This window comes from Pogona vitticeps, chromosome 4 (genome assembly GCF_051106095.1).
Source record: "Pogona vitticeps strain Pit_001003342236 chromosome 4, PviZW2.1, whole genome shotgun sequence".
NCBI lineage: Eukaryota > Metazoa > Chordata > Lepidosauria > Squamata > Agamidae > Pogona > Pogona vitticeps.
Window position 1 is genome coordinate 87,094,140 of NC_135786.1, and position 16,054 is coordinate 87,110,193.

At 38.9% G+C, this 16,054-nt stretch overlaps 1 protein-coding gene across 1 annotated transcript; it reads left to right on the plus strand.

Annotated features, from left to right (window-relative positions):
- Positions 1-594: 594 nt before the first annotated feature.
- DNASE2B (deoxyribonuclease 2 beta) lies at positions 595-15,415 on the plus strand. Its single transcript, XM_020795041.3, has 6 exons — positions 595-815; positions 4,977-5,154; positions 10,086-10,167; positions 11,271-11,432; positions 11,662-11,862; positions 14,618-15,415. Exons 1-6 carry the CDS (start codon positions 706-708, stop codon positions 14,971-14,973), a joined length of 1,089 nt encoding a protein of 362 aa, XP_020650700.3. The 5' UTR covers positions 595-705; the 3' UTR covers positions 14,974-15,415.
- Positions 15,416-16,054: the final 639 nt, after the last annotated feature.

A 16,054-nucleotide genomic window follows, 5' to 3' on the forward strand; every position in this document is an offset into this window, starting at 1 on the left:
GGGAATAGTTTACACATCCAAATGTGAGTCACTAAGAGCTGAATAGTGAAGCCATGAAAACCAAGTGACATAAGCACAGTTGACTTCCAATCATACCTTGGGCTGCTGATGAACTCTTAACAACAATGAGATGTTGATGTGCTGTTGTATATTTTTCTTAGTGTCTTGGATTTTCAGTCAACCTGAAAAGATTAGCTTCTACCAGCATTGTTTACACTCATTCTTTGTGTAAAGACAGAACCAGAAAATGATATATGGAAATGTTTAGGATATGTAATGCCTGTTGCCAACATCAGTAGGACTAGAAAAAGGCATATTGACTGTTTTATGTGTGTTTGGTCATGGAGCTTAGTGGTTAACCTCAGATTAGTAGCCATTTCTTAAGCTACTCTACTTCACATATTTGTTATGTGTCTAAAATGAACACCTTTGCAGGAAAGATGATGATTAGAGGCAAGTAAATATGTAAAATTCTTTTGAATGTATTTTGATTGTGTGTTTTAAACTACAGAGGTTTTCCTTCTGTGATAGCATGTTGGGCTTTCCAGATGTTGCACTTTCCAACCTAACTGTAGTTTCAATTCACTCTACTGAGAGCTGACAGTAAAACGAAACTAAATTGAAAGACCAAGGCCAGAGAGCTTCAGATAAACAAGCCTCTTCATAAGCAGCACTTCCCCTTTGTGATCTGTTGATGGAGCCAAGATGACTGTCAGTTCTTTATGGAGCTTATCTTTGTTCTTACTTGGTCCTATCCTGCCCCTGTGGGCAACTGGCATTTCCTGCATAAATGAAGATGGCAAGCCGGTTGACTGGTAAGTAAAAAAAGGTCGGTTGGGGGAAGCAGAAGCTAACTGGTTGTTTTTAATAGAAATAACGTTATGAAGCCCAAGTAAAAGAAAATAATTAGCAAATTAACATCAGAAGCTGTTAACTGCATAGCCTTTGAACTCTGTGGGTAGTACATGAAATATAGGTTACAAAAATCTGATTAGGATTCTATGTAATTTAGCATGTCATTTCAGAATGATTAATTGCACAATAGCCATTGATTCACAGAGAGCTTGTTTCTTTTGATCAAGGGAGAAAAACAGTCATGCAGTATAATTTCAAACCCTAGGGAAACAGAAACATTAAGAATAGAACATACTGTACATTGAGCTACACCTCACAGAAATAGCTGGTGTTGTTTTTTCTCCCCTCAATTCCTTCTATAGAAATGCAGGACTGACAAAAGAAAATTTCAAAAATGTTACTAGCCTAACCATTTTTGTAATGAGGTGTATCTGCTCTTGAGAGTCCTAGCACAGTGACATAAACTTTGTGAATCATCTGATTCATTCATCAAAACTCAAAGTTCTGACATAGTAGCTCTCTGTAAGAAATAATAAGTTGGTTGTTCTTGATCAGTGGACCTAGTGTTTTTCACTGTTGGGCAGTGTTATGCAACCTCCATTATTATCTAATTATCTGTCCCTGACTGTAACTTTTTCAAAGTTTCTTTTTTCTTAAATTTTTCTATTTTCTGTCAGTGGATAAATACACTTTTAATGTTATGGAATTATGGTATGCAACTCAGATTGGCCATGTGCCCAACCTTACAGTGGGTGGTCCTCTATTTGAAGCTTTCCTCTGTTTGAAGGATGTCTACTCCAAGTCTAGTTTAAAGGTAAAAAAAAACCCAAACAAACTGTAACAAGGAAGAGCATTTGCCTATCAAGCATTTTCAGCAACACAGTATAGACTGAGGAGGCATACAGGTCACCTCGTCACAGTCTATTTAATTACAGTAAGAGTTCCAAAGTATGCATACATTATTTCCAAATATGTATGTACACATGCAACTCTCTCTCTCTCCCTCTCCCTCTCCCTCTCTCTCTGTGTGTGTGTGTGTACGTGTGTGTGTGTACATGTGTGGATGTATAAGCACATCCACAGGCAACTGCATATTTTAGGCAAATCAGTTGTCCTGTTTTAGGGATACTGTAAGATATTTCTCTTTTTTTGTCATGTGTAAGCGATCATTCAAATGTTGCACTGCATTTTACTAAAATTCTTTAAGTATATTACATCTACAATTTAAAGTATATTAAACCATTATCAAAATTCAGACTCCACAATCCATCTGAATCGTCCAAATAAGACCCAAGGGCTATAGAGATTTTTGGAGACAGCCTGTTGTACCCGTAAAAAAGCCCACCTTGGCAATTTGATTTTAAAAAATTAATTCATTGTGTAATTCATGACAAAAAACACAAGCAAGAGCTTTGTTACTGTTAACATTAAGAAAAAAGATCAGCTAGTTGCTATATTACTTAGGGTATTATTTATTGTTTCTAAGATTCTTGAGGAGCGCCATCTAACAAAGTACGAAAATGGCCCAGAATTAACACACACACACACACACACACACACACACACACACACACACACCTGAAATGCTTCAGGAAAGTGTTCTACTCCTTGAAACTAAGAAATAAAATGTTACTCCTGATATCAAAATATTTAATGGTGTTACTAGTAGAGATGGAACATTCGTATTCATCTCCTGGGGGAGATAAATATGAATATCGCCACCACAGGTGGCCAGGCCCTTTCAACTCAGCCCCAGAACTGGTCGGTCCACCTAGCCCTCGCGGCATGGCGCACCCAGCCATTGTCATTAGTGCCGCACCAATCACAGAAGTAGCTCAGACGGGACTTCCCCACCTTCCTGCACTGCTGACCACTCAGCAGCTGAGTGGGAAGACTCATCATCCCGTATCCTTGCTGGAGCGGTCAGCAGCGCAGGGAGGCAGGTAAGCCCTGGCTGGGCTACTTCCATGACTGTCGCAACATGAAGGATTACAGCCATGCACACCGCTCTGGGAGCAGTAAGTGGACCGGCCGATTCTCAGGGATGGGTTGAAAGGGCCCGGCCACTTGCACGGACAATATTCATATTCATCCCCCCCAGGAGACGAATACAAATATCCTTTATCTAGTCACCAGTCATTAGCTGAGTGTGCAGTTGTTACGCCTTCCTTACCCTCAGAAGTCAGGTGTTATTAGGAACAAATTAGCATCTTACAGTAAGATGCTAATTGAGCAGAAACAGGTTCAGCTAAGACATACTGTCTGTAGCACATGGGCATTAACAGAAAAATTAAAATATTGTCAGAATATATTGTAGCATTTCTTTCAACCTGAGTATAAGCTGCATAAAAACAAGAACACATGAACAAGCAGCAACACGCACATGCACACACAAACAAAAAGAAACTCTCTCACCGACTCTCCACTCCATGCAAATGTTTCGAGTCAGTTATGCACAATTAAGCATAACTGGCTTCCACATTTGTTTGGCATGAAGTATCTTATGAGGAGCAGAAGTGAAACTACTGCATAAAAGCCACTTCTCCTTGCACAAAATAAATATAACATACTTAAGTACTACATCTGGTGAAGCATGCATTTATCTATAGTGCCAACACTTAGCAGAAAGATTAAATAAATCTGAGCAAATGCATTTCATGTCTGTCCCAACTTTTACTCTTCTCATATTCTGCTTTAATGCACTGATTATGGAATTAAAGGGAGCATTCTTGCAATGTGGTAGGGTAGCTTTTTAAAAACATTTTATTAGCCCAGATGAAAATGCACACAAACTTATTCTTTTGCACAAGTTTGCACAAACCTGTTCTTATATATAAGAACGGTTTCACTGCAGTTTGCTAGATATGTACCCAAACATCACCTAACGTGAGCTTGTAAGAGATTTCCTGCATTCATGTAACAGCACTGAAATTATATCTGCAACAAAAACTTGTTAATGACCCTGCCTGCAGGCCGATACACTTGTGCAACAAGAAAAAAAGTTCAGCTTTGATAAAGTCCCTTGTAACTGCATGGATACAGTGCAGTAGGACTCCTGCCTCCTAAAATGAACTCTCACATTGAGGGAATTCCTAACTCCTGGTGGCTGGAAGTGGGGTGATGATGATGATGGTGATATACATCACTGGCGTTGACTGGTATTATATATTATGTGACAGATAAAAGTTTCAACCAAAAATCTAAATATCAATTGTATATTAGTGTACGATGTATGATGTTCCTAATATATCCAAGGTTGTTTCCTCCCACAAAATCTGTAATGATGTCATTTCAGAGCTGTGCAGTTGATTATAATATTTTATAAAATTATGTGACATTGACCTCAATGCCCCGTTGGCTATAGGGACCACTGAAATGTGTTTCATTCAGTAGCGAGTTATTTCTGTCTTCCACTCTGGCATCCCCTGGAATTACAATGTCCATGATCTCTAGACATTTTTTCATTCTGTTACTGTTACAACTGGTGTAATATGCTTGAGGTGCCTGTCTATTTGAATTCAAAAGTCCCACAAGATCTTAACTAGGTTGTTTTCTGACATCTTCTCTAACTGATGTTCCCATGGATTATTGGATGCTGGCAAATTATATTTTTTTACGTAATAACTAGTGTTTTAAATTTGCAACTCTGTCATGTCTAGCTTTGTACTCTGAACATTCACAGATGAGGTGTGACGCAGTTTCATCTTTTTCTCGACAGAGCTGACATTTGCTATTTACTGTACACTAATTAACAGAATTTTATCTTCCATGACATTAGTTTGGAGTGCTTGTTCTTGTGCAGCAAAGATCAAGCCTTTGTTTTCTTTCTTGATGGTCTCCTATATTTTCCACCAAGCATCTACAGTACAAAGCAATACCGGGCTGCTACCTTGCTGTTTTGATGCATATAGTAGCAAATCTGAAGTTTGAGCTATGTGTAGTTGAAAAAACTGTTCACTGCCTTTAAGCCAACTGCAGGTATACATTATGATAATTTTATTTATAAGGCAAAACAAACTATATGTTTTGTGTACTGCCTTTTCATAAAGCTTTGCAATTTACTCCTAATAAAAGGATGATTCCCACTAATACTTCCTTTCCTTTCCTTTTCCCACCATGAGGTATATCCTTTATAAATTCCCAAAGTATGTGGGTTCTGACGTGCCTGGCAGTGGGCTAGAATACATGTTTATGGATGCTTTGGCTCCAACCTGGAAACGGAGTGAATATTTCATCAACATGACAAAGAGTGCTCTCGGGCAAACATTACAGCAGCTCTACCAAACTTACAAATACAAGGCAAGTGGAAACAAATTCAAATAAAGCAGGCCTGAAAAAAAAGCTCCAGAACTCGAGAGATGAAATCTTGGTAAGAAACCAAGTACTGTACTATAACTATTTAGAGAGGAAGGCTCCATAAATGTATATACACTACTCAGCTATCCTGATTTGATACTACCTTATCTGCCATACTTCCAACTTATGAAATCTCATGGTTCATACTTTGATGAGGGACTTACAAGTCTATGCTACAGAGTTCAAGTGCTATAATTCAGTGTGTGTGTGTACCAAAGTTCTCTAGCAGCGAATTATTAAGTACCTCACCATATTACAAATCCAAGGATCTTGTAAGATAAAGCTATGACAGTTAAAGTTATATCAGTTTGCAAAAGAGAAAGAGAGAGAGACTGTCCATTTTAATGTGGCCTGGATTGAGTTTAAAAGTTCCAGTTAAATTCAGGAGAGAAGTGATTTGCCATGTGGTGCACTCCTCCCATCCAAATGGCACTTTGGCTGCTGCTCTCAATTAAATGTTCCCCTGATAGTGGAGGGTTAGGGGAAGTGAAATTATTTTTTCTTACAGTCTCCTGTAAGAAACACTTCTGTTAAATAAATAAAACATTTTTTCTTTGCCTGTCTGTGTATTGCCAATTGAGAAACTGCTCAAAGCCGTGGAGATGCCTTCAAGGTAGGGTGTTCTGTGAGAGAGAGGGAGAGGGAGATGTTCAGCTTTTGTTGTGTGACCCTCTGCCCCAGCAGGTTATAAAGAGACCTTTATTGCAGATGCCTTGTCAAGGAAAGACACTTGGTAAGTTGCAGAGTGGGAGGGAAGGAAGGAGAAGTGAATGCTGCATTCAGTAATACACAGACAGGTAAAAAAACATTTTCTAAATTTAACAGAAGTGATGCATCACTTTACAGATGTAAAAAAAATCATCCACAAATTATCAGGGGAGGTATTCAGTTTCCAAGATCCTGAAACAGCTCATAAAACACTTCAGGGTACCAGAAATTGACACTGAAAGGAGCTGATTCATTCCAAGTGACAACACTCAGTGGGAATGGATTTTTATTCCAGCCTTACAACCCATACCAAATATAGTAGAACACCCCATCCAAAAGGTAGAGGACACTTCTTAAAGGCAACAGATGTATTGAGCTAAAGGGAAGCATGGGTGGGTGCCATCATTTGGCTTGATGCAAACCATGGCAACAGAGATCCATATATTGATTTATATGCCAGTGTGAACAGCCTCAGGGAGGAGGGAGGGAGAGGGAGAGAGAAAGAGGGAGAGAAATTAAAGGTATTCAGTAGACATGGGGATGAATATAAAAATGAATCAGGATATTTGTTAAATATCCCTGATTCGTCAGATATTTGTTGTGTCGTATTCTTGGGGTCCAGAGACCTCAATGAATATGAAGGAATGAATATAACCCTTTTATATTTGTTCCTTCGTTCCCTATCTGCTTATGCCCCCGTGGATCAGCAGTTCCTTAAGGGCATAACCAGAGAGGGGTTTTCCCTTTGGGTGGCTTGCTAAAGCCTGCATGAAGGGATTCCCTCTCCTGGGGCTGGGGGATGGTTTGGTTCCCCTTTCCTGCTCTTCCTATGCCTGCACAGCATAAGAAGAGGAGGGAAGGGATCAAAGAGGGATCAAAGGGATCCCCCATCCCTCAGCTGTGTGATTGCTTTGATCCCTTTTCCGCTCCTCTTGCTATGCCTCGCAGGGCATAGCAAGAGGGAAAGCAAAAAAATAATATATGATGAATTGATTCATTATTCATTGGGTCACTAGAGGGCAGTTCATGGGTCATCAAGTTTGACCACCCACGAACCAAGACGAAGCACCATTTTGGCGCTTTGTCCCCATCTCTAGTATTCAGCCCTACCGTCTGTCACATTTAATACTGAGTCATGTTGATTTTCATGCATAGTAACTTTCTTAGGCAGCCAACTGTTGGCAATAGTATGGGACTGTACTATATATCTTTCAATTATGTTAGGGAAGGATTATGCAAATTTAAAACTTGGACAGGATGCTAAATACAGTATAGCATTGTTGTTAGCTGATATTTTTATCTGCACTTAATGGAATGAGACAATTTTTTATCAGTCATGTTCTAAGGTCTTAATAACGTCTGAAATCAGCAATAATTTATTATTTAATTACCTTTTCATGTACAAAGATTTCTTTCCTTTTTGTGTGTGTCAGGTGGTATCATATTCTAACCCTAAGGAGGATTCCTGGGAATTGCAGGGTATAAAAATGCCCCATGTCCAAAGGTGAATTTGTGTATGAAGAATCAAGCACTTTCCACTAAAATTCCATAGCAATGGCTAAAATCTTACTGCAAAAATCTGTGCCTATGAAGGCATTGCACAAGCAGTTTTCATGTTTTTCCTGCCATCATGTAAATGGATGCATGACTGATTGCACAATCAATGCATGGCAGAGTGTGTGATGGACAGCCAGCATGACTATGCACATTGTATCCATTATTGCTGGTTTACAATTTATGAATCCAACAGGATTCTGGCCAATGTGGAATATGAGTGAAACGGTTGCTTTCAGTTGTGCAAATGACAAGATCTCCATTGTATATCTAGTTCTGCAACAAAAGATGACTTAGGGACTAAAATATCTAATCTGTGTTATGACAATAAGAAACTACTTTCCACAACACAATTTATATTTCAATTTGTATTTGTTTCATTTTCAGTGTAAGTTTTTTAAAAGTAGGACTTCATAATTACCTATTGTTTATTAAATCACACACATACACACATAAAAGTCGGATAAGTTGCTAATTGTATACAACTGATCTTTCTCAATCTTTCTCTCAGGCAAATTTAAATACAAGGTAGTGATTTAAACTAACGATATGCAACCAATTATAACACACTGGGGAAAGCACATTGCAAATGTTTAGCAAAAGTTTCATCTTGTACTGGTTTGTATTCAACCATTGTAGGAGGGTAATTTTACATGCTGCGTACTAGGGACCACTGTGACAGCTCAAAGCAGGAGAGATAATTTGTAGCTATGCCCAACATGAAGAAATACTGGGCACTAGAGAAAGACATCAGGCTATGTCAGGATAGTCCCAGGGTGTGTCACCAACTGGTTCACATGAGGGAGTTTATCACTGCTCGTGCTGCTGCTGACTTTTCTAGATCATGTTCTTGATCAAACATGGGCTGGTTTTGGATCATGTGACATCCTGCTGTTTTTTTGAAAAGAGAATTTGTAGTTTTAGGAGAGGTAGCCATGTTAGTCTGTGCTAGCCTATCAGGCCAAAACGAAATAAAAAATAATGAAGAGAAAAATATTATGGCACCTTAAAGACTAACTGCTATATTTTAATGTGAGCCAATGTGACAAGTCCACTCCGTCAGATACTTCTACCTCCTTTGGCCTGTGGTTTCAAAGCCAGAGAGCAGTCTCGGAACTACCCTGTGTTTAATAGGCATAAGGAAGCCTTCGCGAATACATAAGGAAGCACTCTTTCCTAAGAATATAAGAATTCAAACCATGTTTTGCAGAATCAGCTCAAAGCCAACCTACTTCAGCACTGTAAGCAAGAATTCCAGCTGCAACCAGCAGGTTTTTGCTTGTTGTGGTCTATTTTCTTTACAGGCACCATTCAAAGTGCTGGTTTTAACCTATAAATCCCTACCTGGCTTGGGTCCTAGTGATCTCAAAAACCATGACTCCCTTGCTAAGCCTGCCCGGGTATTAAGATCCTCCGGGAGAACTTACTCTCAATTCCACCACCTTCACAGGCGGATTTGGTGAGGACACAGGAGAGAACCTTCTCTGTCACTGCTCCTAGACTTTGGTCCTCCCTCCCCACCAAAGGCCAGGCTGGCCCCATCTTTTGCTGTCTTTTTGCAAGCAAGGGAAGATCTTTCTCTTAAAGCAGACTTTTCCCTAGCAACTGACTGTCTGGATAGTTTGCAATTTGTTGCTTCTAAATCTGCTTTAGTGATGCTTTTATCTAACACTTTTAATAGTAATGTTATTATTTTTTTTAAAATGTTTTAATAATTTAGAGCCTAGAGTGGTCTTAACCGACCAGATAGGCGGGAAATAATAAATAAATAAATAAATAAATAAATAAATAAATAAATAAATAAATAAATAAATAAATAAATAAATAAATAAATAAATAAATAAATAAATAAATAATATTGTGTTTTTAATTATGTAAACCACCTTGAGTCCTTTTTAGGAGAAAGGCAGAGTAAAAATGTTTACAAATTTTAAAAAATAGAGCAATGCTGTGCATCACCATCATTATCTTGTGCCTAAACATTTGCTTTGGCAAAGCACTGTATGAAAAAATTGAAAATTGAGGGCTGGGCAGTAAGTTGTTTCTGAGATAAACTTGTATCCCTGAGAAGCTTCACAATGTAAATGGATCTGCATCTTAGATTCCACTACAGATGAACTGCAAGGAGACATAATGCCACAGCAACAGGTTTTCCTTCCATTTGATTTGGCAGACTTGTCTTCACATGGTCACATGCTGTAGCTGTGCCGTCTAGATCATCAGTCTCCAATTTTTTGGGAACTGCGGACTGTTTGGGGGGGTGGGCTCCGTGCGCAGGGGGCGGGGGCACTCCCATGCTCACAGGTGGGCGTGTCGTGCTTGCGCACATGCGGGCAAGCATGTCATGCCCACCCATGTGTGTGCAAGTGCGACACGCCCATCCGCAAGTGTGACATGCCATGCGTGCGTGTGTGGGACAGAGATCTGTCTGCACGGCCCAGTCCTGGGAAGCCCACGTACTGGCACCAGGCCACAGACCAGGGGTTGGGGACCCCTTGTCTAGATGATTATATGGGCTTTGAACAAGTGACATGAAGATGTCATTGTTTAAAAACAACCTTTTCGTTCTGAACTGAATTAAATATTGAAGTCTGTGGGGTGTCTCCTTTTAGAAGAACAATACTGCGTATGTGATCTACAATGATGGCCCACCTAACAACATGAATTATAGCTGGACTCGTGGACACTCTAAAGGTATTCGTAAATTGTTTGGAACTCCTTTTTCCTCTTTGTAAAGATAAGCACTCTTTTTATTATAACTTAAACCACAAATAAATTAAAGGAACAGCCAATATCTGACATACATTTAGCTGATTTATAATGTAGAACATGTCCTAGTGTTCTGTTGTTAGCCGCTCAGAGTGGTATAATTATACCAGATGGGCGGGATATAAATCAAATAAATAAATAAATAAAAATAAATAGTGTCTAAATCCCACAGAGTTGTAGTACATGTTCTATTAAATGTGTAGCATGCAGCTCAGTGTCACTTTCTTAGTTCTGAATAAATGTGCGGGACTGCAGTCCAGATTGGGAGCATCACACACAGAAGCTGGGGAGATTTAAATCTCATTCCGTTCAACCTGCCTCATACACACAAACATAAAAAATACATGCAGAGGCCAAAAATGCCTTAACTCTGGAGCCAGAGGACACTGCATTCCTAGTTTCTTATGTATTTTGCTGCCAATAGTTATTGCTACGGTACATAGGATTTTTCTCAAGCAGAAAATTTGCATATGAAATAGCACCTGTAGAAATAAGCACAAATGAGGTTGCATGCCTACCTTTGCCATAGTTTTTTTATTGGCCTTATGAAAGAATTAAAGTCCCCAATATTTTTCTTGTCTCACTTATATAATGAACATACTAAGATACCTGCAACCTAAGATAGCTAACATCTTTGTGCCTGTTTTTTATTCTCCAAAGCATAAGCAGAATAAATTTTTCTGCATAAGGTTGGTTACTGTGCAGAGATACCAGCTCTGCAATATGTATTGTTTTGTATAATGATGATATGTTGCTGTCTGTATTTTGGAGAATAAATATTTTTTTAAAAGGAAACAGATTTTTTTAATATACATCTGTACATGCGAAAGGTTAATTCATGAATGCTGATGAAATAAATGGATGGAAATCCCTCAGATAATACAATAAATTGTATATTCGCTTACAAAACCTTTATTATTAAGGAAGATACAATAGGATATTATGCTTGGGGGTTGGGCCTCCTTCTGCTACACAGGCACACTAATATTCTCATTTCCTGGAATCTTCTCTTTCTCTCTTCATGGCAGGGTTTCTATTCTTGGACCAATATCAAGGTTTCTGGGTTATTCACAGTATTCCTGAGTTCCCTCCATTTCCTGAAGACGGCTATAGCTATCCACACACTGGAAAATACAATGGACAGACAGTGATCTGCCTAACATTCCGATATGATCAGTTTGCAGAAATAGGTAATGAAAATGTACTCTACAAGTACTGTACTGATCAGATTCTGCTTGATGTGATACCATCTGGCAGCTTTGGCTTGTTACCTTTGATGTTCCTGATATTGATTCCATCAATCTCTCCACAGAAATGGCGTTGTTCAAAGCTCGCTTCTATTACTTCTTCAGAACAGGGGCATTGTTTAACTTCTGCCTTATGATAACATCTCTCTTAACTACTTCTCATCTTGTTCAGACAAACAACTATTATGCTACAATCCAAATATCTACAACTGTTCCATCCCCAAAGCCTTCCAGCTGGAGCTCTTTAATCTGCAAATGATGTGTGCAGGCTCTGAACCGCCCCCTGTCCCTTGGAAGCAACGTCTTATCCAGCTCCAATCCGCCCAAGGGGAAACAGTCTTCAACTTTGCCAAAACACACAGTTCCCATGAAGGTAAGGGCTTCTATTTATAGGCTTACACGTGAACATTGCGTTTCTTGATTATGCTCTTTATTTTAGAAATCTATATATGTTTGCAGCTTTTCCTTTACATGAATTTGGAATTAAAAAGTAAAATGCAGGATAGTGCATGTGATCTTTCACATATCACAGAAGAAGAAGTGACAATGGGGAACTTCCAGGCTCTTTCAATGTTCTCCCATCTTCGGGTTATCTAATTTAGAGCCTGACTCTGGACTGAACAGACCTTCAAATAAAAGTTGACTTCAGCTACAGAACAGCACTTTATTGATCCTTCAAATATGAGACTGTCCTGTGAAAAATAGGACATATGGCCAACCAGATAAAGTATGTGCACCATTATGATATTAAAAGAGACATGTAAAATAAGTGGAACTGGAAGAGGAAGAATTATTGTTTTGGTCTGGAGTTGCTGTTGGCCACTTCCCCATATTAATTTTTCAGTAAAAAAGTGATTCTGTGATATTGTACTGCATATGAATAAATGTTCACTTAATATCCTGAAGAAAGCAGGAAGCATTTTGTTCTTGTCTACAGTAGACAAGATGCTGTCATATGAGGCCAAAAAAAAAAAGAACGTCTCATTTAGTCTTTTAAAAATGTGAAGATCCATTATTATTCTACCTTCTTTCCACCACCTTAGACCAGTGGTTGTCAAACTGGGGTCCTCAGATGTTCAGACGGCAACTCCCACAAATCCTGGCCAGCACAAGTGGCGAAGGCTTCTGGGAATTGTAGTGCAAGAACATCTGGGGACCCCAGTTTGAGAACCACTGCCTATACCAGTGGTTCTTAACCTTTGTTACTCAGGTGTTTTTGAACTGCAACTCCCTGAAACCCCAGCCAGCAGAGCTGATGGTGAAGGCTTCTGGGAGTTGTAGTCCAAAAACATCTGAGTAACAAAGGTTAAGAACCAGTGGCCTAAACCAACTCCTAATACTTATACCACATCCTAAAGGAGGAACAGGTGAAGGAACTGAATTACATCAGTTATATTCTGTCAGTGCTAGGCTTGCTTTATAAGGGGAGAAAATATGAGGGCTCCTAGGAATGTCATGGCTTCCTCTTTCAGCTGCTTCATTTCACTCTTTAATTGCACCCAGCTTGCTTTTATGCATGCCTAGAACAGAGATTATATGAAGACAGAAAAGGAGTATAGCTTGGAATTAACTGTTTACAAAAAAAAAATTAGTTACAGTTCATTCCCTTTTTCAGTAATGAAGGTATAATTAAATCAGTGGTAACTTATTAAGGGATAATTATATTACTTTGGTCATGTAACATGTATAGTGACTTACTGTGTTTCCCCGAAAATAAGACAGGGTCTTACTGTATATTAATTTTTGCTCCAAAAAATGCATTAGGGCTTATTTGGCTGCAGTACAGCAGTTTAACCACTGTGCCTCGTGGTGCAGTGGTTAAACTGCTGTACTGCAGTCAAAATTCTGCTCACGACCTGGGGTTCAATCCCAGGTAGCCAGCTCAAGGTTGACTCAGCCTTCCATCCTTCCGAGGTCGGTAAAATGAGCACCCAGCTCGCTGGGGAGGGCAATGTGTAGCCTGCATAATTAACTTGTAAACCGCCCATAGAGTGCTTGAAGCACTATGGGGCATTATATAAGCAGCACGCTTTTTGCTTTTATTTTCAGGGGATGTTTGTAGAACAATCTACATTTATTCAAATACTGTCATGTCATCTTCTTCTGGTTGCTGCACAACGGTGGAGGGTGGAGTTTCACTTAACTGGGGCTTAAGAGCATCCTGAAAAATCCTACTAGAGCTTATTTTCAGGCTAGGTCTTATTTTTGGTGAAAGAAGGTATATAGTTGTGGTGCTCAGTAAATGTTGAAGAAGGAATATCACGTGACTCAAGTGTTTTCTAATGCTTTACCTTGGACCACTGGCTTCTGGTCTCTTATGGGTGTTGAGGAAAGAATAGGATTGGAGGTAGATGGAAGAAAGGTGTGTTTTGTACCAAAACCCAGCAAGCATGGAGACATTTTTAAAAATAACTAGAAGTAATTATTTGGTACTTTTGAGAAAAGAGAAAGAGCTACTTTAAAAAATAATATCTATAACAATACTTAAATACTTTGAGAGAGGTTGGAACTTTGAGGCCTTGCAGAAGACCGTTCCTATTCCAGCCTGACAGTAGAAGGAACATGGCATTTCTTTTGCCCCTCATTAAGCTGTGAGAATGTGAACCAAATACTGTACTTCTATTCTTGCATCAGCCTCACATCCTGTTGACATAACTTTGCACTGGCATAACCTGGATTGGGCCCAGGAGACATTTAATCTAAACTAATTGAAAGTCTCTTATCAACTGTTTTCAGGTTCCAAGGTCACCTAGGGATCCTTTCTGCCCTAGGGAATCCTTTGGGAGTTTCAGAACGTGGTGGTGGTGGTAAGCCTTTAATATGAAAAAATGGCTGCCGGCAGTCTCATTTCTGGTAGTGATCTGGCAGCGATTTTTTTGCTATTAAAAACTCATACCTCCCCATCCTAAGGCTCCAAAAGGGTTCCCCAGGTCCAAAAGGGAGCCCTGGGGAGCCCAGGAACCTGAAAAGAAGAGATAGGCGACTTCCAATGGGTTTAAATTAAATGTTCCTAGTGCTTGATCTGGATTATGCTGACCCAAGGTTATGAAATACAATTCTGTCCAACTATTATTGGATTGGTAATTTATTTATTTCCTTCCTTCCTTCTTTCTTTCCCATTTTGCCAGATATCTACCTAGACTGGATGGCTCAGAAATTGAAAACAGATTTTCTAATAGAATCCTGGCATCACAAGGGTCATGGCCTTTTCTCAAATTGCTCTCTTACTTACCATGTCTACAACATAAAACAAATCAAGATACCATGGAATTCTTCCTTCTCCTCCTATTATGATCATTCTAAGTGGTGCGTTTCCTTGAAACCTGAAGACCGATGGACATGCATTGGAGACTTAAATTATGCAGCCCAACAGGCTAAGAGAAGTGGTGGTTTTGTTTGTACTCAGAATCAGTTTATTTACAAAGCTTTTAGGTCTTTGGTTCTCCAATATTACGATTGTGATCCCTCATGTGTTTACACATAGGTCATGCAGTACAGATGTCTCACCCCTATGTCATTCTAGTCAATTCCCATTTTCTTTTCTTTCTTTTTTAAAAACAAATATTTCCAGTTTTCTTCTCTTTCTCTCCAACATTCATGCTCCAACAGATCATACTTTATTTTCTTGCTCCTGTGAATACTCTGTGCCAAAGAGGTTGTCTTCTATAAAATCAGATGGTATGCAGTAGGCATGATTTAGGTAATTGGTTGTTAGTGTAAAATTGGAATGCTACTATTAACACAGAATGTGGGATTGCACATAATTTGGTTTTGTTTTTAAAGCAGATACACAGCAGTGACTACAAGTACAACCTTTATTTCTTTCAGGTCATTTTGCTATTGTAAGTTCTTTACTTCTGAATGTCTGATATGAAATAACCTATTTGACAATTATATAAAACCAGTTTGAAGATGTTTCCTGCAAATATATGCTTATCTTTAAAAGTTACCTGTAGGAAAAGGGCTCTAAGAAGGAGAATACTGTTTTAAATGCAATTTTAAATCCGTTTCTCATAAACACTCATGAAAGGCCCAATCTGAATATATATTAAAGGGGAATATGATAAAAATTCATGAAGAAATAGTAAGATATTTCAGGAAGCATTTTCTTCTATAGACCATATAGCACTAAGATTTATTCATCTAGTCCAGCTGCATGTTCTGTTTATCAACATATATAAGAACACCATCAAGCGGAAGCGAAACATTCAGTGGTAGTCCCTGACCTATGAAGTTTTTCCCCTCTCTTCAGTGGTGATCAAACTGGCTCCTTTTTGTATTAAAAAAAAAAACACCCTCTGCTTTTGGTTGTAACTTCGTTGTTTGACCTTATCTGATAAGGTAATTGTGGTCCTCCAGATGTTGTTATACCAAAAGTCCCATAAACCTAGCTAACATTACAATGGTGAGGGATGATTATTTTTTAATCCAAAAAACATCCAGAGAATCATAAGCATCCACCTCTGGTTTAGAGTTTGAACCCAGAGCCACAGTTTCTGGAAGCTGTTATTTGCCCTTCTGGTTTCTTCTCCTATGGGTTTTTCTTTAAATTTTTACATTTTAAA